This window comes from Numida meleagris, chromosome Z, assembly GCF_002078875.1.
Source record: "Numida meleagris isolate 19003 breed g44 Domestic line chromosome Z, NumMel1.0, whole genome shotgun sequence".
Taxonomy (NCBI): Eukaryota; Metazoa; Chordata; class Aves; order Galliformes; family Numididae; genus Numida; species Numida meleagris.
Genome location: NC_034438.1, coordinates 12510510 through 12537808, shown reverse-complemented (window position 1 = coordinate 12537808; position 27299 = coordinate 12510510). Strand labels below are relative to the sequence as shown.

The 27299-nt window shown below is 38.1% G+C and overlaps 1 protein-coding gene across 6 annotated transcripts in view; it reads left to right on the top strand.

Moving 5' to 3' along the window:
• The window catches only part of FYB1 (FYN binding protein 1), a 64758-nt gene continuing 40329 nt past the window's right edge, over positions 2871-27299 (top strand). For 2 of the 6 annotated variants that reach the window (XM_021380746.1, XM_021380745.1), the window contains exons 1-2: positions 12760-12865; positions 22779-23934. In XM_021380746.1, coding sequence (XP_021236421.1) covers positions 12803-12865; positions 22779-23934 — 1219 coding nt within the window. In that variant the 5' untranslated portion in view covers positions 12760-12802. Of the gene's footprint in view, positions 2975-12759; positions 12866-17341; positions 17536-22778; positions 23935-27299 lie in introns of those variants that run through there. The other 4 variants (XM_021380747.1, XM_021380749.1, XM_021380750.1 and 1 more) reach the window with 4 other exon arrangements.

Genomic DNA, 27299 nt, shown 5'->3' with positions numbered 1-27299 from the left:
CCGGAAGCCACCAGCTCAAAGAAGTAAGTTCATTGTGTACATGGAGTCCAGGTCTGGAAGAGTCTCCTTGAATCTTGTTTCCCTGCTTCCTGCTCACTTTAGGTGACTCTGAACACTTTCAGTACCAAAGACCAAACACCAGAAAACAAAACAGAGGAGAGAACTGTTCACCAGGTTCCTACAGCAGAAAAGAATTTGAAAAGAGTTAAGTGTACTCACATGGCAACCAAAGAAAGTGAATCACACCCTGTACTACAAACGGAGATGAAAAAAAGATCTTTAATTGGTTTCTGTCAGTATGAACAGTTCCCTCTCAAGCACAGAAGTGGAAATAGGCCTAATTAGTGTTCCTATGTGAAAAGGTGGTATTTTCTCAGAAAGTTCCATTCAGAATGTACATGCCTCAAGAATCTCTGCAGTCCTGTCAGAACAGTTCAGAAAGAACCAGACCTGACATACAGGAGCTTTACTATGCTATGCACCTGAAGTAAAGCTGCTCGTAGTGGAAGATTTGTTAGTGTTTACCGTGGCAACAGCAGGAATCTTAAAACAGTGATGTCAGATATCAGGAAATTCCTCACAGAGAAATTTCTCAATAGTTGTACATGCGTCACTGGTTAAAAAATCTAAAACTTAGGGAAACCTACCATAGTCCTAGATTTAAATCTCAGTGTGACCAGACATACTGGCCAAGAATCCAAAAGACTTTTCAGTACAGTTACTACAGTTACTATCTTCAAACTGACAAATATATTTTGTTCATAATGGAAGATTCCTCCTGACTTGACGCTAAATCTACTTTGTAAAATGCTTATATAGCATATGGAAAACTTGCTAATCTTCCTCTTCTATCCTCTTTGAAAGATTATTATTGAATATGAATAAATATAAATGAATATAGTAAATAAATATGAATGAATATAGAATTTTGTCTAATCTCGCCTTAAATGTACTCGTTATCAATTTACCTGTTTGAATTCAAACCTTTACTTTTTAGTATAATCATTCTCCCTTGCTACAGTCTTAATCACATTTCCTTTGATCTCCTCTTTCTTAAGCTAGACATGTCAAGCTCTTTTAGTGTCCTTTAAGAAGCCAGGAAGTCATTTATCTGCCCATCCTAGAAGACTTCGCCAGTACCTGAATCAGTTTAAATTCACAGCCACTCAGCACAGAATGACTGGAGCAGACTAGGAGAGCACACCTTGCTCTAAATGAGCTCTCTTCAGCAGCCTGTGCAAATTCTTTCTCTGTTTCTCACAAAAAACGTTTGCCCACTGTGCTCCCAAATCACATGAGCATTTCATATGTGCATGTCATGTCAGTGACACATTCATACTAGAATCATTTGATGCACTCCGATTCCATTTCTCCTTCATTTGTTCAAAGCAAAAATTGATGTTCTTAGTCCTATTAAAATTTGGTTTACCTTTATTACTCTAATGCACAAATTCATATTCCTCCTGTGTAATGACTTGATTCTCCCCAGTATTAGCAGTGTCATTCAGTTTAGTACATTTTCAATTAACACCAGAATAGGTCCAGTTCTTGAACCAGATTCCTAACCTAAGTAGTGACCAGAATAAATCCCACAACCTATGACTGCAGGACACTGCTAGCAATCCCTGTTAAACTTTTAAACTGATGTTACTGTAGTCAGCCTCTTATCTACCTTGTAGTCTTTCTAACAGATCTTGTTCTGTCCCACTTCTCATCACTTAAAATTCATCAAAAAGCATTTTATGAAATACTCCGCTGAAGTCTAGATAGATGAAATAAATTACCTTTGCTTAAAATGCCAGTTAAACTTTGTGAAACACATGCTAAGTTATTCCAACATATTTAATCTTTAATGAAGTACCTAATTTAAATATAGATTTTTTTTCAGATTGTTTTTTTTCCCAAATCTCTTCTCAGAGTTGCAAAACATTGTGCTCAAAGGGATAAAGCTGCAGCTACCACAGTAATTTTCTGTCTTCTAGAAAATTGGTAATATTTGCTAATTTCCACTATGTGTACCTGTAGCAGTATTTGCTATTATAGCTATATTGATATATTGCACTGAAGTTTTAACTGAAAAACAATGTTTTAGGAATTAGAGCAATGCAGCAATCATTTCAGAGCATTAGTACAGAGATTACAGGGAAACCCTGGTTTCAACACAGAATGCAGACTGGAGACTTTCAAGGCCAGGCTGGATCAGGCCCTGGGCAACCTGACCTAGCTGTGGTGTCTCTGTTCACTGCAGGGGAGTTGGAGCCAACTCTAAGGATACTGTGATTCTGTGATTCTATGATTCTATGATCCAGCTCAGTGAGGTCCATGGACATATGCCCTTTCTCCCTTCACTTTTTATACATAGAAATTCCGTAGCGGTATTGAGCTTTAATATACTGCTGGACCAGAAAAGCTCTACTTTTCTGATGTTATCAGCCATGAATAGCTGAAGAATCAGAAGTAAGTGGCCTTAAATACAGTTCAGATTAATAGAGGAAGAAAATGGCTTTGATTTTAAACATTCAGGAAAATCTGAGCCAGAAGGAGAAGTACATGTGGCAGGTTATGAAGCGTGAATACACGAAAAGTTGGGAACCTTGAGAATGAAAGACAAAAAAACCAAAATATATTTTCTGTTATAATTCAGCCTGAGATTAGAGAAAACATAACTATATGTTTTTTCTCATCAGCATAGACGTGTTCTTGGAGATCATAAAATGAATGAATGCTCATTCACTGCCATTTGTCCTTCACAGTACTGCAGTGTATCCCAAACAAATGCTGTTAAAAATTCTGTTAGGTCTCTGATAATAAGCAAAACAAGGATTTTGCTGATAACTTTTCCTGTGAAGGCTGGATAGACCTCATACACTTTCAAAAAAGGAAGTGCACAGTGAAGGACAAAGAACAGTTTTGACTCTCCAGTACAGTACATACTCTTTAGCAGAACTGTAGAGACGGAGAGGCTGAAACCATGGTAAGTACAGAGCTCTATTCATTTTCTTTTTATTATAAGAATGCATAATGTTTAGTATTAAAACTATATTGGATGCAACTGTAAAACTTTAAACGTATTTATAATAACTTTCAATTCAGTTTCTTGCAGCTCACTTCCTTCTTTTGAGGGCATGAAGAAACATTACAGTTTTTTCTGCTTCTTCATCATATGAACCAGCTTGTGTGTGTCTTACTGATTCTGAAATTAAAAATTAAGGAAGAGACAACAGCTTCTTTCAAGACTAAGCTGAAAAATAAGTCTGTAGATCTAGAGGAATTCTGCAGTCAGGTGTCAATATGACACCAAGCCAGAAATGAGAGTAAAGCTCTTTAACAATATTTCCAGGAAGACACTGTACTGTCTTCATTCAGAAGAACTTTGAAACTAAAAACAAGATTTATGCTTCTAGGTGTAAATTCGCAGTACAGCTGTATTTTTTTTAATATTCTTTTTTTTTTCCATAAAAAGATGCTTTAAAATTCAAAAACCTACATACATGTAGATATTTTTCTAAGTATTTTATTATTAAACTGAATCAACAATTTCAAGTCAAATGATTTTAAAGATGTTAAAAATTGTGTAGTCTGAATAGCTTTTCACACCACCTTTTCCTTAGGAAATATTTTTGAACTCTTGGAGTATCTTGTATACCTTTGCCATGGTAAATATGCTCATACAAAGCTATCTCTAAACAGCTTTTCTTTGTTTGTATCTGCTAATCCATTTTAAGAGGAAAAAGGTATATTCTGAAACCTAGAGTGGAATCCAAGCCATAGAATTCAGTATCTTCATGGGCAAAAAGGTCTAATGTCCATCACAAGTAAGACAAGAAAAATTACAGTGTGAAAAAGGATTGAATGCAGAATACAGTTTACATTTAACAGTGTTTCACAAAGTTTGGAGGGTTTGGGCAGAGGTTTTCTCTGTTTTACACAATGATCGAGTTCTTCCTGAATGTGAAGAAAGAGCCTCAAAAGTGTTTCAGTAACATTTTGGATATTTAAAATACAAAACAGACATTTCTTATTTATTTCTGTTTTAATGAATCCCAGTGTGTAGGAACAAGTGAAAAAAAAAAATCATTATGCTTGTATATGCAAAAAATTCAACTCAAGCTTTATTCTGGATATACACATATGTGAATGGGATCCAAAAAAGCACAACAGTTCTAACAAATTAGCATCACATTGTGCTTTTGCATGCTGAGTTCCTGTTGCAGATTCTTTAACTCAAGCTTCCCATTCAGCATGCTCAAGTATACATGGAGCTTTTGTGTCTGCAAAACTCTACATTAAAATTTGCAATGCAAATTATAATACAGTTATGCTATTGGCATGACTCAAATGTATAGCTGCTTTTGTAAAATGGTTTGTTTGGAAAGAGCATGTAAATGCAAATACATTGAACAGAAGGTTTCCAGTGTTGCCAAATGCAGTTCAAAAATAAGCAACAATTAACAGTTCTACTTTTTCTTCAAATTCTTTTTAAGTTTCAGATTGGATTCTCTGAATTCAAACGTGACTGACAATTCAAAGCAATGCAAACTATGTATTCATATTCTTATTATATTTCCCTAGCAGTATTATATAGTCTATGGGAAAAGGAGTACTTTCATCTCTGCATCACAGGCAACCCAGAAGCATCACAAGGAAGCAAATCACAATATTTGATTCTGCAGGGTGGAAATTTGTATTAGAGCAATATAAGTTACGCAAGAAGAAGAAGAAAAAAAAAGTAATTAAAAAAAAAGAAAGAGGAGAGCAAAATAATTGAAAAGGTTAGAATGAGGAATAATGAGGGAAAGTGCATTTTCTGGCAGCTTTACACAAGGCAGAGATTGAACTGGTTGAGACAACAAATTTATCCCTACAAAAATGTCAATGAACTGAGACTGGTATAATCTGACTGAGGCTGACTCTGCTTTTAATGCAGAAGGGAAGATGTGGAAGGAGCAGAACTGGGTCCCATGAAATCCCAAGATCCAAATGAGGGCCAAAACAGAGTTCAGTATTTTATTTCTGACCATCATAACAGAGCCAATTCTAAACCAAAAGACACAGACATAATAAATAATAAAACGACACTAACAGCTGCTGGTAGGTATTGCCTCGTCTGAGATATGAGCTGATGAATGCAAAGGAAAAGATTGCATTTTCCTTTGACTTAAGGCCAAGACTGGCTGTGTTGATTTCTGAGCTAGAAAAATAACACTCAGCATGCCTGCCTTCCTGCAGTGCTACTGGTAATTTGTAGATTAAAAAGTAAAAGAACTTTTGGGATATGAGATAAATCCACAAATGCAGATATGGCTAAGGATATTGGTTAATCTATTTGGATTTACTGATCATTAAAATAGAATTTCTGTTAAAAATAGTCCAGAAAAGTGGAAGACTGCTGGCATCTACTTAGTCATAACATCCAGGTGGACCCAGGACTCCAGTTAAAGAGTGAGTGGCTGTGTTGAAGGAGGGCCAGTTCAAGTTCATTGCACAGAAATCTCTGATTTCTTTTAGAATTTCAGAACAAGATCCAAAATGCACATACAAACATCAACCCACGTTTTCTGGGTACCTCAATTTGGAAGGCATTTGCATTGCCTCAGAAATGTTACTAACTTCTCATTTAAATAATAATAGATTCTGCTGTTTACCTCATATGAGCTTTGACAAAAAAATCTCCAAACAGTTAAATTCTGGAAAAAAGCTGTACTATAATTTACCTTGAAATAACTCTTTCATGGTTCTGTGTCATATTTCTATTGCATTTACTTTGGAAAGGATTTCATCTGCTCTCAGAATAGTTAAAATATATTGACCTTTTGAGACCAAATTTCTGTTACACAAAACAAATGGCCAATTAGTTATGTCAGAAAAAAAATCTTCTTCCTATTTATAAGTGGTTACGCTAGACATTATTCAGCAATTCAGGGCCCTAGCACTGAAATCAAGTACACCTAAGCACTTGTAGGAATTATATGCTGGAAGTTTGCATGGAGCACACCATCATCACATACCAACTCACTGGCAGTAATGATCTGGAAAAACAGAAAGGGACAAATGGTAAATGAATTGTCTGGCCAACTCCAGCAGTACAAAAGAAGTCTCCCTTCCTCCCTAGGGGTCTGCATCTTAGCTATGGAGAAAAAAACATTGATGAGGGGTAATATATCAATGACATCAACATGTGGGGCAACACAGCAGAAGTAGTTTTTGAGAAAGAGAAGAAAACAGTCTAAGTCCCTCTGAAGGCCACTTCTGAAACAAAGTAAGTTTAAGGGACCCGTGCAAGAAACACAGTTTTTAGGAATAAAATGGCAAGATGAACACTGTCAGATCCCTATGATTAACAAAATAACTGCTATGTCTCCACCAAGTAGCAAGAAGGGAACACAAGCTTTCTTAAATTTTGTGGGGTTTTGGAGAACACGTATTCTGAATTACAGTCTGATTGTTAACCCTTTAAATCAAGTGACCCAGAGGAAGAACAATTTCACATGGAGTTCTGAGCAACAACAATCCTCTGAATAAATTAAACAGGAGATAAGTAGTTCATGCATTAGTCCTTGAGCCAGTTGAGGCATCACAAGATGTAAAAAACATGCTTTGCGCTGCAGCCAGGGAGAATGGCCCCACCTGCAGCCTCTAGCAGAAAGCCCCAGGGGAGACTTGATATCAACCCCTAGGGTTCTGGAATCAGGGATACAGAGGATCTGAGGCTAACTATACTCCCACTGAAAAAGAGATACTGGCAACATACGAAGGAGTCTGAGCCACTTTGGAAGTGGTTGAAACACAGCTCCTCTTGACACCTTGACTGTACATGCTGGGCTGGATGTTCAAAGTGAGGGTCCCCTCTACAAATCATGCAACTGATGGCAGACCTCAGTCTCTAATTCTTTCATTACTCTAACACTAGATTTCCATTTATAAGAATATTTTGCTTTCATGACATGAGTTTTCTGTCAAATTTCTTTTAGTCAGCCTCCAAGAGCAGCTGTGATGGATCATCTTTATGTAGGAGCCCTCAAGAATAAATAGTAAAAATATGGACATAACACTAGTGCTTTTCTCCTCCCAGCTACTCCCCACTACAGTCAGTAGCTAATCTATCCTCCACCATAAATATATCCTGTGCAATCAATGAGCTTCATAACAGCCCATCCTTTAATGGATGCCCAGCTAACTTACCTTTCAATCTAGCCACAGCTGAGCAAAAAAAAATTGGCAATGTGAACAATGCAAAAATGGAAAATATCATTATAGGCCTGCAACCTATCTGATGCGCAGCAATGTGCCCGGTGTGCAGCAGCATACCTGGCATGCTGTAAGGCAGGGCTTGCAGCTGGAACAACTCAGCATCAGGAAGCCTCTCCCCTCCTCTTCTCCACTTTGTTTGCCCCATCACTAGCGCTTTAGTACTTGGAGCAGAAAGTCTCCTGTTTATCATGGATGGCAGCCACTGTGAGGATACAGCAAAACTAAAATAGTCTGACAAATTATGTTTCCACTTCTCATTTGCACTTGCTCATTTGCTTCTCTGTAGCCAGCAGATTCAAGTGCACGCAAATGATAGACATGGTAAGCTACTAAATTAACAAGATTGAATGGAAGTAGAAACGGAAATGAGAGGCATGGAAAACAAGCTGCAAAAAAGGAAAAATCCAATCAGACTTTTCTTCCAATGAGGGAAATCAAATACTGGGATAGATCTAAATGACAGCAGCATATCCATCCTTGCAGGTAGTCAAAATGCAGTTGAAGGAATGCTCTGAGCAATTTGGTAAGCGTTGTCCCTGTTCTGAGCAGAAAGTTGGACAAGATGTCCCTCTCTACCTAAACTATTCTGAGGCTATGATTTGTAATGAAAGTGATTCCTCCATTAGAGGTCACTGTTGTGCAAGCACCCGGCACGACACCACCGAAAAAAAAATACGAAAAATAATTGCATAGAGAAAGTGATGTGTGAAGTAGTGTTCCCTTCCGTTTGACAGCTGAAAAGTGACATACAACTTTCTACAGGACAGGTGTACAGTGGAAGAGGGCAAACATAGCCCAGTCATCTCCCAGGTTTCCTAGTTAGTGTGCGCAAACTGTAGGTTAAAAAAGGACAGAGCTAGGATAGCAGAGAGGGGAGTCTTGGGGGAAATGGAAGAAACAAACAAACAAAAACAAAACAAAAACAGAAGATTAGGTCCAGAAGGAAGACTTATTCTTTTTTTAAAAAATAACGTGGATTTTTCAGCTGGCACTCTTATGTAGAGACAGAGTATATTCTCTATGAAAGCTGAAAGCCGGAAGGACTCTTCAGCAAATGGAAAACAGGTCTCAGTTCTCCTCTGTGCTTTTTGAAGGGAGCATAACCTAATTTTCCTTTTTTTTTTTTTTTTTTTTTTTTTTTTGGTGGGTTTATATCACAGATTGGCAGTCACTTTGAAGTCAGCAACCTTTGTAACCAACCTGCTGTCATCTACAAGGACCAAAATTCACTGGTAGTAAAAAAAGCCTTTTGAAAGCCCAGAGGACTTGGCCATAGAAAGGGCATCAGTATTATGTAAATCTTAGGCAGAAGTGCATACATAAATTTTTGTTGAAGCTTTGTTTTTAAAATCATTTGGATTAAACTCAATTTTCATTTTTAATTATGATTGTCTTTGATTTGAATTCTTGTGGAAACATTCCTGAAGTCAATTTATCATTTGAAATGTTTGTTCTGGGATTGTTATTTAGGCTAAGTCATATAGATGTCAGGAACTGCACCAGACTAAGCTCTCATATAAATGACTGTTTTTATTTTTAATTAAAAAATAATTTTTCAAGGCTGGATATGGTTCTGGGCAGCCTGGTCTAGTGGTTGGCAACCCTGCACTCAGCAGGGGAGTTGAGACTCGATGATTTTTGAGGTCCTTTTCAACCCAGGCCATTCTGTGATTCTGTGATTCTGTAAACTTCAACATTCTGAACATAAAATTTTTCCAGTCTTGGCCTGGGCAGATGGTCCTGGAAGAAAAGTACCAAAAATATAATAGGTTTATTTGGCAGATGTTGTGATAGGGCACTGGCTGAAAGAAGGAAGGAGAACAATGATTCTGCCCATATGTGCTACAGAAATTACATTCTGTCTGTATTCAGCTGTCCTGAAGCTATATTTTAGAACAGAGTTCTCCAAGCCTCCTTCTGCTCTACTGCAGCACCAGTTTAGGGACTTCTCATCCAGTCACTCCTCTCATGCTGTTATTCTAATCCTGTGTCTCTTTGCGTTGCTGGTACAAACATGCTGTTGTGTAACCTCAAGCAGTAAAATAAGACTGAAAAGCACCTCCTTTCCCATGCCCCAGTCTTTCTTTCTTTTTCTTTGCTTGAATATCTTCAAATCTGCATCTTTTCAAAGATATGTGATATAGAGCAGTATTTAGCAGCAAACCTGAGGGGATTTGGGTGAGGAACTGCTTTCCCTATTGAAATTTCACCTTTACAAACTGTAACAAAAATTGTGGAGGTCAGTATACAGCATCATAGCTTTTCAGTTAAACAGTTTGCAAGTGTAATTGTGTGGTAGCCCTTGCCACACATCAACACTGAGAAAGTGTTGTTTCCTCAGAAGGAACTACCAGCCAAGGTGACTGCACACCATAACAGCACAAGCTCAATGTTACTATTGTGAATTTTCCACTGATGTTGTTAAACTGCTTACTTACAGGAGAATTTACAGAAACTATGCACAGGATGAGTGGCAAAAAAACGATGTCTTAGAAGTAGAATGCTGCAAGAAAGCATGCAAGGCTACATATTGACATCCAAAACCCTGTTTTCCCAGTGGCAGTAACCTCACTCTTCTGTCACACACACTCCCTTCCATAAACCCAAGCCCTGATTCTGGATTGTCATCTTCCTACTTTATAGCTTACACAAACAGGGATCCTACTCTATTGTCTACTTTCTTATAAAACATCTTTAGCTCTGCAAAAAAATAAAAGAATCTTAACTGTATGTCATGGGTTGAATCTTTGCCATGTGACAGGCCCAGCCCCCTTCTCCCACCCCTCCCCTGTGGGAAGCCAGCAGAGAAGTGACAAGGAGAAGTTGTTGCTCAACTGAGATGAAAAGAAAACTGTTTTACTAAAAATGATTAAGGAATGTGGGATAGTGCAATATAAAAGGAATAAAGAGTAATCAAACAAATGGGAATGGGAACAACTCGTAACCATGCTGCTTGGCAATAGGGAGAAGAAAAGGAATGTCCTTACATCGCTATGTCACTGTCTCTTTTTCCTGGAAAACATGTGGGAAGGACCAGAGCATTTTGGGAACTGTAGTTCTTCCTTAGCAACTGTCCCAATTCCACCATGATGTCATGATACCTATGGAGAACCATCACACTGTATCCTTTTTCTGAGTCCCATTTCACTATGTTTTGACCTGGATCCTGTACTCTCAGCCATCACTCAGTCTCTCTGCACTAACTGAGCTCAAGGAACAGGCTGCAAAACAGATATCTGAAAGTCCAGCTGCAGAGTCCAGAAAGTTATAGCTAGTCAGCTGATGAGTAATAGCTACATGTTTGAAGGCACTGTTAAGCCATGTAATAAGCTCACTAATAATTACTTGTATGGAGGTACATTATTCTGCAATTTAGATGTGGATGAGGTAGCTTCTGAACAGGAACAACTACAGGCAAAGCTGAGTCACTGCTGTGTCTCATTTCAAAGCAGTTAATGTGGTGCTAATACATCTGATTTTACCAACTGCTTTGTATGTGATCACATAGTTTATAAACTCTGAGAGCAGAGAATCTATAAAGTCATTAAATGCTACTGAAGGACAAAATCCATAGAATCATAGAATCGTAGAATCACCAAGGTTGGAAAAGTCCTCCAAGATCATCTAGTCCAATCATCCACCCACCACCAATATTTTTCTACTAAAAGTGCTTAGCACTTTTCCATTTCTGACATTCACAAGTCAGCTGGAGATACTAACATCAGCATTATTTTTCAAGAAGCTTTGTAATGCAAAGCACAAGAAACTGAAAGGACTTCCTGCGACAGACAAAAATATCTGATGCTCAATCTGTGGTGCTTGATGCTGTAAAATTAGTTCCAGCTAAAATTAGTTCCTGCTGAGTGCTTTTCTCAACCACTGAGATGGTTGAGAATTGAAAGATTAAGGATGACATTGAAATTTTTGTAAATACTCCCCACATTAATGTACTGTATTAGTGAAAAAAGAAGAGATATTATAGATATCAGCGATTGGTGTTATATGGTGTCTCCCTCAAGTGAACATGGTGTTCGGTGAGCTCTACAGTGCAGCTCTCGTTGGAGTTTTTGTTTCTGTGGGTTATTCCTGCCATTCCTGAAAGGTGATTGCAGTGAGAGCGGGGTTGGTCTTTTCTCACTGGTGACAGGTGACAGGACAAGGGGAAATGGCCTCAAGTTGCACCAGGGGAGGTTTAGGTTGGATCTCAGGAAAAACTTCTTTACAGAAAGGGTTGTTAAGCACTGGAACAGGCTCCCCAGGGAGGTGGTTGAGTCACCATCCCTGACTGTTTAATAACTGCTTGGATGTGGTGCTCAGGGACATGACTTACTGGCGGGTTGTTAGAGCAGTATGGTTAGGTTGCAGTTCAGCTTGATGATCTTGAATGTCTTTTCCAACCTGAGCAATTCTATGATTCTATGATTCTGTATAAGCAGAAATAAAGGATCTTAGAACTGGAAGCAGTAGTGTTTTCCTTCTGTATCCAGGCTGACAGCAAATCAACAGGATTTGAATCTATTTCTTGAAGCCTGTTGATGATACACCAACAAAAAAAATACACTTTTTACCCATGTGACTGCCTTGGGAAGGTGATTTGACAAAATAAGCCAAGGTTTCATTGCGACATAAATAACATTCTTATTATATAGTTTAGGTTAAACTGCAAAGTGCCAAGTTTTTTAACTTGTCCTTTCTCCCATCATGTTTTAGAATACAACAACAGTTGTAATACAGCATATATTAAAAGGTTAAAATCCTAGACCATGAGAAGAGACTCTGAAATTGTTAATGGTTGCAGTTATACTAAATAATACTAATTATCACAGAAACCCATGAAAGGGTGCAGAGGAACAATGGTGAAAGAATCATGGCAACCAAGAATTTAACTTGAGCCTTCATTTTCTCTGTTCTGCATGTTTTCAAATTCAGCCATACATGCTACAGGTGCTTACTTGAGAGCACCTGAAGTGTGAATTGATGCCATTTACATTTCATTAAAATATTCTTTTGTCTTGATTTTGTCAGGGATTGCTTGACTTTCCAAAATTGATTGTGAACACTGTTTTTATTTTTTTGTTAAATAAATATCTTCTTGAAGCAAAAGTAGACTGCTTACCACTAATACGACTTGGACACTTTCTACCAAGTGTATGTCTGATGTTGCAGTTTTCAATTCAGTGATAAGGAAGAGAAAAAAATTCAATGGTAAGAAAACACAGGACATCAACAAAGTCTAAATTGTTCAGTTCCCTATTATTTTCTCCTAAGGTTTAAGGAAGAGATTTTGAAGAGTAAAGGCCCCTTGCTACCATCTACCGTGGGAAAGCTCCTGGTAATTGTGTGAGGAAATACCTGAAGAGTCACAGATATCAGCTGCAAGTCTTCTGCTCAGAAGGACAAACAGTGAGAGCAGGACCTTGTTTCGAGCTGGGATGTTTTTAAGGAAGCAAAAGGTTTCTGTTTTGCATCTCCAAATTAAAAACAGATGAGGCTTAAAGAGCTGGCAGGTGTTTAACATGTGAGGGAGTAGAAAAGGGTGAGAAGTTTGCATATGAAGGTACGGGGAGCCCAGAGACATCCCCCTCTCCCTCCCACAGAGTTTGCACAACTGCTGGTGAGTGATATGCATGTTCTTGAACATTTTTTTTTTCTTCCCAGGCAGAGGTGGGGAAGGACTTGTTGAGGAAAAAGGGAAGTTATGGGGGTTTTGCTAAGGATGTCTGTTCCTCTTGCTTTTCCACTTCTTCTTCCTGCTGGTAACAGCAGCTGGGGACATGCTGAGGGGGAAGCCAGGCCAAATAGTTCCCCACTGGACCATTTATACTGGAGTATATGTGGGAGGTAACTAAAATAACTTCTTCCTTGTGAAAGCTGCTTCCTTCCTCATGTCCCACCGTACCTGCTGAGGGGAAGCCAGACCAGCAGGTAATCTCCCACCCGACCATGCTTACTCCTCACTTCCCACCACATCTTCCTTTCCCCAATTCAGGATTCTTCTCCTTTCCCTGGCTGCCAAGACACAGTAACTACTAAGAGGGCCACTCCAAGCTCCCAGGACAGTGCACTGGTCCCAGCCAGCCATTGGGCTTTCCCTGGCACTCTGATTCTGAGCAGAGATAATGGAGACAGGCAGAGCCTATATGGGGCAGGGCAGGGACAGGCTTTGCTGAGCTGCATAGGGGGAACCAAGGGAGCACAACTCCATGGGGGGTGGCAAATGGCTGCCCTCTCTTCCCAGCTGTCAGAGCTCCTATCCCCACACAAAATTCCCCTTCCCAACTCACTGTAGCCCTGCCATGCTCCTCCACCCTTCTTCTTATCCCATTTTCTATAGCCTTCCCCTCACCTACTGCTTCTAGTAGCCTCCCTCTCAAGAGAGTTTTTCTGGTGCCTGTGGACAGTTTTGTGAAGGCCCAGTGTTCCTATCCAGTCCACCTATAGACTAGTTTTGTACCCAAACACAGATTTTGCCTTCAAGGAAGAGCTGCTTAGGGTCTGAGCCGACAGAGCTCAGGACAAGCCACAAAGAAGTACCTCTGGCTTTTCAAATGTAAGATTTTTTTGCTCTGCAGGGGCTTTACATCAGCTTTTGATAGTCACTGGAAGACCTATGCCCTAGAAGGAGTGGTTTAGTGCAGTGCTTACAGCCAAGCTGATCCACAAGGCTTGCATATGACTGTGACACTGGAGTACACTGGGCTTTTCTCCACAACAGAAACATTTTCTTTACAAAGTTTAACTGGCATGGGGAAGTTCTGTCACCATCTTTTGCCTTCTTTCTTCAGTTTTCAGAATCTACCTTCCTTTAGTATAAAGAGATCTTGAGATGGTAATAATATTCAACACTTACAAGGTTGTAAGAATTTAATTATGGCAGTTTTAAAAGAACCACAGCATCAACTTGATGCATTTTCAGGGAATCCTGTCAGCTGTCTACAAATAGTATCTGGGAAGCCCAGCTGTTGCTGTATATGTGACAGTGCATTTAGACATGAGACAATGCCATTAATTTGCTCATGACCACATCAAACTTCTGTCAGAAATACTAAAACCACTTTCAAATATCAGCCTGATGGAACTGGAAACATCACACATTTCAGGAAGTCTGGCCCTGTCTCGCAGACACAAAGATAACATAGACTGCTCTGACAAGAAATGTAACAATAAAAACAGAAGCTCTTGTGAGTGTTCATGAATATCAAGTTTCTGCTGAATATCAGGTACTTTCCAAAACAACTCTGTGGCAGGATCAAGACCGTGGCTACCTGTCGTGGGCAGCAGCTGGGTGGCACTTTTTCTCAGCATTGACTCCCAGGATAGGCACAGCGGTGCTAAGTAGGCATTTTAATTCACTGCCTTGTCTTTTGAGTGTGTTAAAATTGTTGAAATGCTATCTCCCAGGAGTGGCATGAAACTAGACGGACTAACCCTGTGAGAACAGGAATGCATAAACAGACGTATAAACAGCAGAGAAAAAATACATAATTTCTTCTGCTGAGGCTGGTCTGCCACTAGGTGGCAAAAGACCTATGGGAGTTATGAGGAGATCGGAAGACAGGCTTCCGCGAAAAACTGGCTTTTTTCTTTCGCAAGCGCTCCACGTCTCCTTGCTTTTTACGTTACAGATGGAGCGACTACATTCTGACCTAGGAAGAGGACTGTCAAGCTTGCTTTGTTGATATTAGTGCACCTGTCCGAAGGGGCTCTCCCATGAACGTTTTTTAAACACGGTTTAAGGATTACCTGGCCAAAAAAATCACTTCTGTATTCTTCATCTGCCCCTCTCCCTCACAATCAATTCTGTTATGCTATCATACCTTTTTTTGGAATCACACTGATCACTAAGATCAGTGAAATAAAGCATGCTAAACAATATGGAAAGCAAAAAAAAAAAAAAAAAAATTCTTTTTTTTTTCTTAGTGTCATTTCACCACTCCAGTTCGCAGCATATCAAGTAGTGATACCAACGCAGCCTTGGATGTAACAAGATCATGACTATGACATTCTTTGCGAGCAATGACTTGGAAGCCCAAAGCTGTTCAGACAGTAGTCACTGACTACCGTTCCAAAGTGAAGGACAACAACAATGTATGAAAGTTACCTTGAAAAATAAACTAGTACTTACAGCAGAGCAAGTCATTGAGGCATCTTTTTGCCCTTTTGTCTATTTTTGACAAATTAAATTATTAAGTAGCCGCTTTTCCCAAAGATATGTGGAAACCAAAATTTGAGTAAATGCTCTATTAACAAAAAGCACACAAGACTGCAGGGATACATTTTGCATCTGAGAATTTTAGAAAGCCATTGTTATGCTGAGATTTAGATGCCAGTTCTGATCTGCACAAAATCTGTAATGGCATGGTTCTATATGAAGGTACTATCTTTCTTTGATATGTTTGTCATGCTTAAATCTGTGAGGTTGTTATTGCTGCTTCTGCTTCTGTTTTTGTGGAAAGAATAGAAAAAGGAAAGTAGAAAACAGCTCCAGTGTGCTTTCAGGCTTGCAGGTCATGTTCCTTAAAATATCAATTCCTTCAGATTCTTTCTTCGGATAAAAATAGCTAATTCCCCCAAACTACTCAGAAACATACTCCACTCAATGTGGAAAAAACAGAGGGGATCCAGGAAGCTGTTGCACCTGCAAGTATAAAATGAATCACACACATTGTAGATGAGCAATATTCAGAGCAGTTTTGCAGCCTAAACTGTTATTTTCAGTGGTTTTTTTGCAATTTATTTTCTTAGCAGCATTCTGTCAATTAGGAATGTCTTTACAACTGTTCAGTGGATGAAAGAGAAGACAGGAACTGTCTAGCACTCAGAGTTGCAAAGAGGAGCTCATTCTTTGATCCCTGTGTGATTTGCCCGGTGCTGATAATACTGTGAGCCATACTTTGCAGTGGTGTTTACCAGTGCAAAATGACTATATTGTTACATATGGCACTGTAAAGCAATTGTGCAGACTGCCAACTAGAATAACAAGTTACAAAGTCCAGTCTGCTTTAAGATTATTGATAAAAGCTTCACCACTGGCGATGAATGTTTATTTTCACAAATAAATATGACTTTATAAATCAAATACAGGGTATAGCAGAATGAATAGCATAAAGAATATTGCTCAGAACCGCATTTCTCTCACTAGGAAGAAAACACTGTCTGATGTAACTTTTAAAAAATTGTTTTCATTGGCAAGTGACAAATACAAGGAAAGCAGTAGTATTTTTATCTCGAATAAGCTTTATCCAACATTCGCATAGTCTTCTGAACTAGCTAAAATAGAATTTTTTGTAAAACTAATCCAGAAATGCCAAGCACCTCCAGTGCTTTAATTAGACACTCAAAAAATTTAAAAAGTAAAATGCACGGAAGAAGAAGCAATGAACAGGGAGGCAGAGCTAAACAACAGCTAGTGAAGCTCAAAGACAAATTTTTTCATCTGCGATCGTTATCATGCATGGCTCCAGAAACTTCACTGAGCTGTATTTAGCAGAGGGTTCTGCCTTATCGTTTGGATTTATCTTCAGCACAAACACAGGTCTGGAGTTTCTTGTAAAGCTTATTTTCTCAATATCAATTTTCCTATCCTATATCATACTTAAGTCTTTGATTTGTGCAGTAAACTCAGAGGCAAAAGGGTAAAAAAGAAACATATGATCATAATTTAAAAACAAAAAAAAAACAAAACCCCTGCTAAAGCAAAAGCTTTAAAAAATGGCCAGCAGATTGTCTTGAGAAACTACTGTCAAGAGTGGGAGCAAAGAAATGTTAGCTGACATCTTCAGTTGAGGAATAGGAATGGATGCAGTGATTCTTGCTGGCTGCAGGTGACTAGACTTCATGACCCAAGAGGTCCACATGCTTTCTTTAAGTTTTTAATTCCCACAAATGTTTCCTTAAACATTGTTCTGTAAAATTCATGCTTGTACGTACCAGTATATCTTCATGGGACTGCAATATGGTGTCAATGCAATGCTGGAGCTCACACTGCTTTTAGATATCATATAATGAATTTAGCTGGTGGAAGCAGCCAAGCAGTCTGAACACATTTTAGTTCCCTTTTCCTCTGCCACTTCTTGCCTAATATCCTGAGGACAGCAGCTTTTTTCTACTGGTCATGATAATGAAAACCACAAGCAAAACCTCTCTTATGCAAACCCTCTCTGAGAAGAACTCCTCTTAGCAAATACAATAGGCTGCTAACGTGACAAACTCTGTGTATTGTCTCATTGAGGGAGCCTGCTTTTCTGCTTGTATCAAAATATTGGAGAGCTTTGGGAAGTCCAGGTAAATTGTTGTCTGTGTTTGTCTTATAAATAAAAGTGCAAAGTTCAAGAAAAAAAATATAAACAGTACAAGATATTATATATGACCTTGTATAAGTGGAAATTTTAATTGTAAAATTTTCTTGCAATCAGCTGTCCAGCTGAAAAGTTGCCAAGTTGATGAAACTGTCTTTTCTCTCTCAAAGGTTTGTGTTTGGTTGCCTGAGTTTTTACTAAAAGCAGCCCTAATTTAAGTGACGTTTGCATTTTGAAGACTAATAGAAACAAGGGGTAATTAGAGGCAATTATTTTCTTGTTAGAGTCATAAATCATCTAGCTACAACTCAGCTTAATCTTTTTGTATTATTCATGGTTTGGAGGTAGAGGGTTTTTTTTTTTTTACTTATATCGTACTCTGGATTTAGATATCAATGTGAGTAAGTAAGCTTTTGTAGTGGGTCATGGAAGATATTTTTCTTTCCAGCAGAGCTTCGGAACAGAATTTAATGGCTTAACACTGCACAAAATCTCCTTTAAAATTATATTGAAATTCTAGAAGTAGTGGTAGGAACTTTTCGGTGGCAGGAACTTGAGCCTTTTTTCTTGAGATTCAAACAAGTTACATTGGCTTTAGTAGAATAATAAAAGATTTTTATAAGATAGTCGCTGTATACAGAGCGGAGTGGAAGAATTACATTGTTCCTCTCATTTTTCTGCAACATTATGGATTTGATCTTAGGGTTGTGTGAAAGATGAGAAAAAATTACGAGAGGGGCAAAAGAGGTTTAATGGAATACAGAATGGAAAAGATACAGAATACAGTGTGGTCAGGTTGTCTAAATTTGACAACTGCATATCTGTGTGAATGTACTACTTTCATCTGCTGGCGTCAGAGAGATATTTCAACAGATTTTCTCAGGGAGACATAGAGGCTGTTGGCCTTTCTTCAAGGAATCCCATAGATTTCCATCTATCCTGTCCATCATAAAGGTCTGCCTTTCAAGAAAAGCAAAGAGAATAACTGCCTGCTCTTTCAAAATTTCCTATGTGATAAGGCTTCATTACTCTCCAATCATTGTATCTGCAATTCTATTTGAGCATATGCTGTCTTTCTGCCTGTTTTTCATACTTCTGCTATGTACATCTGTAGGTACAGAATACTGCAATATCTTGACTCCACTTTCCAAATGCTAAACTCATAATCAAAGGAAGCCTTCTTTAACTAGTTATTATAACTAGAATCAAGAAAGGTAACTTGGAAATTATTTATCTCCTCTGAAAATAAAAGCATTGTACAATGATAATTCTGAAGTCTCTCTGTCAGGAAAAGGACATAGTGAAGCGAAAATGTACCATTAATTTAGAACAGCAGTAGGATTTTATGCACACAGCTAAACTCCCTCAATTCATTAGCTTCCGTAGAACCTATTAAGCTTTTATGTTGCCAGCTGATTTTCAAATCTGTATTTATCTTTAATTTGCATTAGTCATTTTCTTTACCTTTTTTTCCCCTGCATCTTATGCATTATACCTTGTCCATGGATTAGTGCTCAATTCCTTCAGTGGTTAGCAGCTTTTGTGATTTTTTCACTGTAACAGAGTTCATAAGTATGCACACTTTCATTTTTAAAATGATAGCTTTGTAAACTTTCTTTTGTTACTTTCTAGAAAACTCATCAATATTTGATTCTGTTTCAATACTATGAGTTTTTTAAAAACCTGTTTAAGCCCTATCATTTCTTAATAGAAATAAAAAGTTAGAGGTGAGAAGCAAAAAGAGTTTTTTTCCTTTATAAGGCAGATCTATATGCCTTTTGAAGAACTGCATGATTCCTTGTACAGTCTACAGTAACACACATTTTATTTGCTGAACTAAAGATTGCATGCACACATCTGCAGTTGCCTTCATTGATCCAGTGTCGCTATTTACTTGAAGAAAAAGCAACCACAAGGGGAAGATGAAGTGAAATACTCTTTTGGCTTCATGAAGATTGGAAATGAAATAATATATATTTATACCACAACACAACAAATGTGTTTTTGTTTTATTTTGTTTTGTTTTTATTCAGGCTGCTAGTTTAGACTGAAATTTTCAGAGAAAATTCAGGAAAAATAGATTTGGAATTTTTACTTTTATTGTGTTCTCCTTATACTGTTTGAACAAAAAATTTGTAGTTATATTGTAAATAATGGAGAATTGCACCTGTTTACATTGAAGTGTAAATGTAATCTAGTCTTTGAATAATTCTGTACAAGTGTATCTTGATATCTGTGTGGGTCCTATCTGAAGGTACTGGAAAATGGGAAAGCACGCATATGCAAATCTCCTTGATCTACACATGGGAACCAAAACCAGAGTATTTTTCTAGATATGAGTCAAACATATTTAAATGCATCCATCTCCTTGCAAAGAAATTGTTACTGTGTACCTTGTGCTGCTTCCAGTTCAGTTCAGAAGATGAAAGCTTAAACATATTTTGCACTGAGTCTCCTAAGAGAATGCAAACAGAAAGTTCAGAATATTACCTAAGGACTTCTTGCATGAGACTCCTCTGTCTAACATGCACATTGCACTTTGGGTAGGAAAGATGGGGTAAACTTCATACAATTTCACAATCTTTTCAAGTTCCTGTTTCATTTAGTACAACATGTTGTATGTGCTAATGGAAAAGGTAACTGCTGTCACTTCTGGGAAGGGAAATGCAGAAACAGTGGGGATCAACAGTGAAAGATTCTCTTTATCCTTGTTCACTATCTGTCTACCTGGACAGTTAGATTGCAGCTTAGAATCCTCAATATGGCTCCTGCTATAAAAGGAGCCTTCCTAAAGCAGGAAATGGTTATATGCATTACAGAGAAGCAGAAAAATTTCTCAGTTTTTTACTCTCCTTTGATTCTTAGGGTGCTGCCCTCACTGTGAATGACAGAGGTTATGTTGCTGATTGTAAGCCCCTCTGCTTCTCCAGGAGTGATGCTTTCCATTTTTTGTGATCTTGTACAGATTTGAATTCTATTCACAGTACTAGGAAGACATTTTTTTAAATAAATCTATCAATTTCAGTAGGCCTTAGAGAAAATAAACAGTCCTAACAGGGCAGTAGTGGATTGTTTAATGCCTTTGAAAGCCTATATGAATGTAATTGATCTTGTCATTGCCAAGATGTAGAAAACTTCTCAGAAACTGCATGTCACAACAAGAAAAGTTTATTGAAAGCCATATTTCCAAGTTCTGAAAAGTTTACATGCTAAATGTCTCTTATCCCGAACATTCACTTTACTGTAGTTTAGTGCAGTATGCTTTCCTTAAGTACAAATGGAAGAAATAGCAGGAGACTCAATTTATTCCTATAACTTTCAAAAGAAATAAGCTTCTGAGTTGGCCAAGCTATTGATTAGATTGTCATTTACAAGTTCTGAATACTTAAAACACTGTATTTCTGATGGTTTAGATTTTGTTACAGAAGTTAAAAGACAAAGAAACAATTTAAAAAAAAAAAACATACATTAGTCTCGATTCAAAAGAGATCAGAGCCAGAAATTTTTGTTATTGTTTCTGGCATTGAAGTTAGCCTACTTTCCTCTTTACGTGGGTAAAATCCGAGCTTTGTGAGGTATTATGGGAGAAATCTGGAATGATAAGTGATATATATATGTATCTCTGCAGTGTAACTGTGTGTGTGTGTCTGAGCATATGTATAGCGACCAGCAGTAGATAGCTTACACCTGATAATCTCCATAGTAAATGTGTACTTCCTCCCTTTCCTTCAAGAGAAAAAGATAATTCAGTACTCTGGGGTAGGTTTCATACTGTTTTGGCTGCTTTTCTTTTAAGTTACTCTGTAGTATAATGCAGTTTGGAAAGACTGTATTTCTTGGTGATATTGAAAGACTGGGAAAGGTAACTTCATGTTGCAGAAGTCACAAGTGAAACTAGTCCAACATACTGGGAAATTCATAACATGATGGAACCAAACAGAAGGCAAAAGGAGTAGACAACCACAGTTCAGAGGATCTTGTTAATGAAGTTAAAAAAATTACTGAACACTCACTGAAACTGTACTGACTGAAGACACAGTTCATTTGTTGATCTCATTCTAAAATATTTTCTCAGATTGTTATGTACTGTACTTGATAGTCATAATTTTTGTTTCTGAACAAAGAATTTAGAGCTCTTCATAGTTATAACATCCCTGCTACATAATGTTAGTTTTACATTTTGACCTTCCCACATTAAATGGATCTCTCTTACTACAAGCTATGAATCAGTTATGCCTGCATATCCTACACCTACACCCCTGACACCACTGTCTGCTGGCAAAGGAGCAGCCCTTCCTGCTGATGACAACAAGAACACAAGCGTGGACCCAGCCCATTTTGATGTGACCACCTCACTTCCCTTCGCTCAGATCTTTCATTGCACTGTGTAACAGCTGCACTGAATCAAACTGCATTCAGCTTTTGTTCTCAGTTCATACTGAAGGCTGATCATGAAAGGTCCTAAGTAGAGCTGCCCAATTAAAACATTTTCTAATGAAACTGAGTTTTACCTACTTTGAACTGTTCATCTTTTTCCTTTTTTTTTCTTTCTTACAGTATTTTTGCTCACTGATTGTCACTTCTTCCCATTTTACTCCATATATTTTCACTTTCCATCCACCCATGTACAGTGTTTATGAGATACAAAATGGAGAACAGAAACAAGGACAAAGCAGGGGAAGGTAGAGAGCAGTAGGGAAGCAAATTGCTGAGAAGGGAAAGAAAAACTGACACACAATCTCTCCAAAACAGAAGACTTTCTGTTTATGCAACTTTCAGTTCTCCAAAGATCTGATGTGAATAACAGTGTTCTGATGTATTGTCCAGGTTCCAGTATATTCTATGCTTCTAAGCATAGGAGATTCATATCTTTAGGGATACTTTAATTTTGAAGTAGTGGGTACCTTCAAGTAAATATATATCAGATGTTCACTTCCTATTTCCAGAAATCAACAGAAATTATGCTATGAACAAAAGGAGCTGAATGAGCACTCTCTAAAGACAGAACCTGTAGTGAACATTTTAAAAGATGATATAACCACAGCAAGGATACAACAAAGTACTTAGCTTTTCTTACCCTACAGGAAGATGTGCTACAATATCTCCACAGCCAATCAGCAGTACTACAAGCCTCAGACCAGGAAATTCTTTAAAGTACAGTATGTGTGAACATTTCAACTGACACTTTCTCATTGTTTCTTTTTCTTTTATATTTCTCTATGCCCATAGGATGGCAAGGCAGATGTGAAGTCACTCATGGCGAAGTTTAACGTGGGTAACAGCCCCTCAGAGGATGTTTCTGGTAACATTCGACTCTCTAAAGTCACAGGACAGCCAACCCATTCGGGATTACAAACAAGGAAAGCAGTATTTGAGAAATTTGCAAGTCAAGGAAATGCAGCTTCTCCTTCAGGACCCAGTGTTTCTCAAAAACCTGTTCATCCTAAGCCTCCTCTGGCAGTCAAGCCTTCAACTGAAGATAAGACAGAGAAGGATCCAAAGCCCCCATATTTGAAACCAGTGGCACAAAGGTTTGGGGTTCAGCTTCAGGCGACTAATAGGGAAAGTGATGGAAAAGCTGGACACACTAAAACCCCTACCAAAAGCAGTGACTTGGCAAAAGAAGAGCCGAAGTCTCTGTATCCAAAACCTGCAGGGAACAAGCTTCTTAATTCAGCTCCTCAAGAGAAGGAAAAAAGGCTTCTAGGAACAAAGCCAAATTTTAATTCTGAAGCACAAGAGAGTGAAGAAAAATTTTCATCATCATTTTCAAAAGTAGTTGGAGTTAAGGAAAAGTTCATGTCTGCAACACAAGAAAATGATCCCAAGCCTTCTTTCTCCAAACCAGCTCTTGCACAGAAGCCTTCTCTAAACCATGCAGTTTCCCACAATGAAGACACCTCAGGTAAAAATGTTTTCCCACATAAAGGTCTAGCAGGCCCTAGACCAAATATGCATTCATTTAAAGCAACAAAGGAAACGGATGAAAATAGTAACTGCGCTGCAGAAACTTCAGGCAGTCATTTTTCAAACATGGCTCTGAAACCTACTGGCCACTGGTCCAGCACATCTCAAGGCACCCCCAAAAATGCAGAGGAAAAGACTGAAGAAAAGGGAGTGAGTGCCGCCAGGAATACCTTTCTGAACAAGATCAGCCAGGAAGAATCTGGTTTATCTCCTCCCAAGTTCCATAAAACAAGCACAGCGTTTGCTGCAGGAAGGTCGTTGGGTGGGTCAGAGGAGAAGGATGACTGGGACAGGAGCTCGGGAGCCCCGAAACGGAAGTCTTTGCCCCCGCTGTTCAAGCTGGGCCAGCCCCCGCAGAAGCCCAGCCGACCACCCAGTGTGGACCTGGAAAGGTTCCAGAAGAGCATCCCAAGAGACAGTGAGTCCTCTCTGTTCTTGCTTTTATTTCTTTTCTACCCATTCAGCACTCAATTCATTTCAGTTGGAATCCTCCCTTCTGTTCAAAAATAATGCAAGATCTGAGCATCAGACAGCCCCTTAAAGCCTCAATTTATGCTTTTACCTCTTCTGTGCAGGACAGAAATTAAAATTATGTTATTTCTCTCTCAGCAACACATAGTGTAGGAGGAATATTTTCTGTATTGGGTTTATTTATTTTTCAAAACTACTGAGATATAGCTATAACTTGTAGCGGTGAGTCTAAGTACTTTTCACAATGGACGCTAAAGTACTGACTTCCTATAACTGAGGTGCTGACGCTCTCCGTTCTGTTCTCAAATGAACTTCCTGAGCACATCTTGATTTCTATCTAAGTGATAGTAAACCTGTTGTAACCATACATTTTTTTCTTCTTTGACTTTCACAGTGACTAACCATATGACCCTACAAGCCGCTCAGTTTTATAGTTTTTAGAATGTTAGACTACTTTGTAAGTTAGAACACTACGCAAGGTTACAGAATCAAGCATTCCCAGGTAGAGCTGCACGGATCTCATACCCAGATCTGAATCCAGACCCTATAAGCATCTTCTTCACTTTGTATTTACTGTTAGATTTGTGTGATTTCAACAGCATAGAAGTTTGTAGCACCTAAGGCTCTGCTTCACTATTTTTATGAAGAACCGAGCCTCCAAAATTTCTTATGGTTGTAATCCAGGCACAAATATTAATAGATTTCTGTAAAACTTGAGATTGCTTTGTGTGTGATAATAGAGTCTGTGAATACATTTAAAATATATACTCTACTTCCACAAAAAGTTCTACTTCAACAAGTTCATTTCACCATATAGGGCAAGTTGCAACAACAATAAGCTGTTTCTGAGGCACTCAAAATGCATCTGAAAATCTGATTTATCTAAGATGGTGTTTATTAAAGTTAGACACAGAAATCTGCTGTCAGCTCCTTGAAGGAGAGATCAGTTTACCAGTTGTTCTGCATATCCTGAATTTTCTTTTGAAACACCGTACCTTAAAGTTTTGGGTCAAGGTTTTTCCCCCAGTGCATTATAGGCAGTCTTTGACAAGGACTAAATCAGCTATCTTTACCTCTAGCAGGAGTGGGGGATGCCAATTGCCATGTTTCTATTCCAAGTTTTAGGGTACCTGAGGAGGTTCTTTCTTTTTTTATATGTACCACCAGGCACTGGGAATTATGATCACACAAAACACTCTGATCATATTTTTAAAGTTGAAGTTTTAAGCTTTATGTGCCCAGGGGAATGCAGTGCATGTGGGAGAAACAAGGACAGAAACAAAAAAATTACTCTTCTGTTAAATTTTGAGGGCTTTTTTTTCTCATTTATTTGTTTTGGGTTTTGTTTGTTTGCTTGTTTTTCTTAATGCGCTACTACCTACATTGAGCTCAGGAAGCAAAGAATATTCTCAGTCCTCACAAATATTTTTTAGCTCAAGTCATTTTATCCAGTTATGTCCTGCAACAAATTGTGTCAACTAAAACACACAGCGAAGTAGTTTCTGACAGTGGAGGTTGTTTCACATTAACTACAATAGTCTACCTTAAGCGTCTCTCTTAAGTTAATTAAACACGTCAAACTTAGACTCTTAAATTTCCAATACAGTAAGAGGGAAGGAGATAAGCCCAATTATATGATTCAGCATCTGATGAAACTGAAAACAGATGCTCTGAAAAAATCCACAATCATAAGGTTAATTCATGTCATTTACTTGATATAAAATTTTTCCTTGTGCTTTCTGTGTTTAGAATACAGCATTGCTTGTGTTTTGGCAGTTTTGAATGCACTCAAACTGGATTTTCTGAGACAGAACAAATTAAAGGTGTCATGATAAGATGAAAACTAACAGAGCAGAGTTTATTTGAAGACAAAAAGCCACGATAGAGTGTGCATGTAGCTATGTATTTTATTACTATTTTCTGCTACTCAAAAGTGAGGAGCTTATCAGTAACATAAAATGTACTGTCTTGTCAGCTGTTATATTCTGGTTTTCCTCTGTCATCCTACGTTTAAGGAAATGTTCTCTCAAACACATGACCAGGGCCAGATCCTGAAATGGTATAAATTTGTGTCTCTTTAAAAGAAATATGTCAATTCACAACAGTTTGAACAGCCATCTGTTCTCCATAGAGCATTGTTCAGCATGTCTGTCCTTATTCCATTGTCCAGAAAAGTTTCAAAATGGAGAAGCAGCATTTTCAGCAAAGAATACCAGCAAATATTTTGATTAAACAAAAGCTACATAAGCTTAGACAAAAAACTTTGAGAAATCCTGACCAAGGCTGAAACATGCAAAACTGTAAATATTTGTTTTTAAATATTTTTCAATTTTACTTCTGTTCTCCAATTAATGGAAGAAATATTTTGTCTGTTTGTTTGTTTGTTTGTTTCTCTGTTTTCCATGCAGTTATAGTCACAGTGTGTTTTTTCATTCTCTTTTTTAAATTGAAAGCTAGAAATATTATTCTATGTATTTCAAATGAATTGGTTACATCAACAAGGCTATGAAGAAAATATCAGAGCTTCTGCTAGAAGGAGAATCTCCAGTTGTCACTGCCCAGTATGAGTACAGCCATTGGCTGAGATAAACTGCACTTGTACAGGGGCAAAAGATGGAGCTGCCAAATGTGGTGGTATACGTTGCCCTCCAGATACATTACCAATTACATATGCAACTAAGCAGAACTGAGGGATCAGCCATAGTCTTCTCTGTTTCATACTCTGGGTCAGCTCAAGAGTGAAAGATTTAGAAATGATATAAATACTGACCTTGAACTTCAGCCCTCTCCTGAAGAGCTGGCATGTGGACCTTGATGTTATGTTTGGCTTTAATTAATGCAGGTCATTTCTTTGTGGCCAGAGTAGAAGAATATTTAGACTATGCGGAATACTTCTGGTGGAGAGACCAGGTGTTCTAGAATAAATCCTGAACAAACTAGTTTTCAGTTTGACAGTTATTCATTACTGTTGGGTTTCTTGGAAACTTAAATGACAAAACCTACCTGCTTTGGAAAGGCAGTTAAACCAAACTTTTTTTTTTCTTTTTCTTTTTTTCTTTTAACTGTCACTTCAGAACTGAAAAGCAGCTTTGCCATGTTTGCTTTATTCTCTGCTGTGATTTACGGGCTGAGTAAGAAAAGAGAGAGAGAGAAGAAAATGGAGAAGGTTTTCCTGTCCATCTGGATGGATTTCTGAGATCTTACCTTTTGGAGTGTTGTTTTGTTTGTTTTTGTTTTTTCTTTTCTGATCTGCACTAGGGCAAAAGCTAGACTTTATAGTGTCCTTTGATAAAATCTTCATACATAGCAACT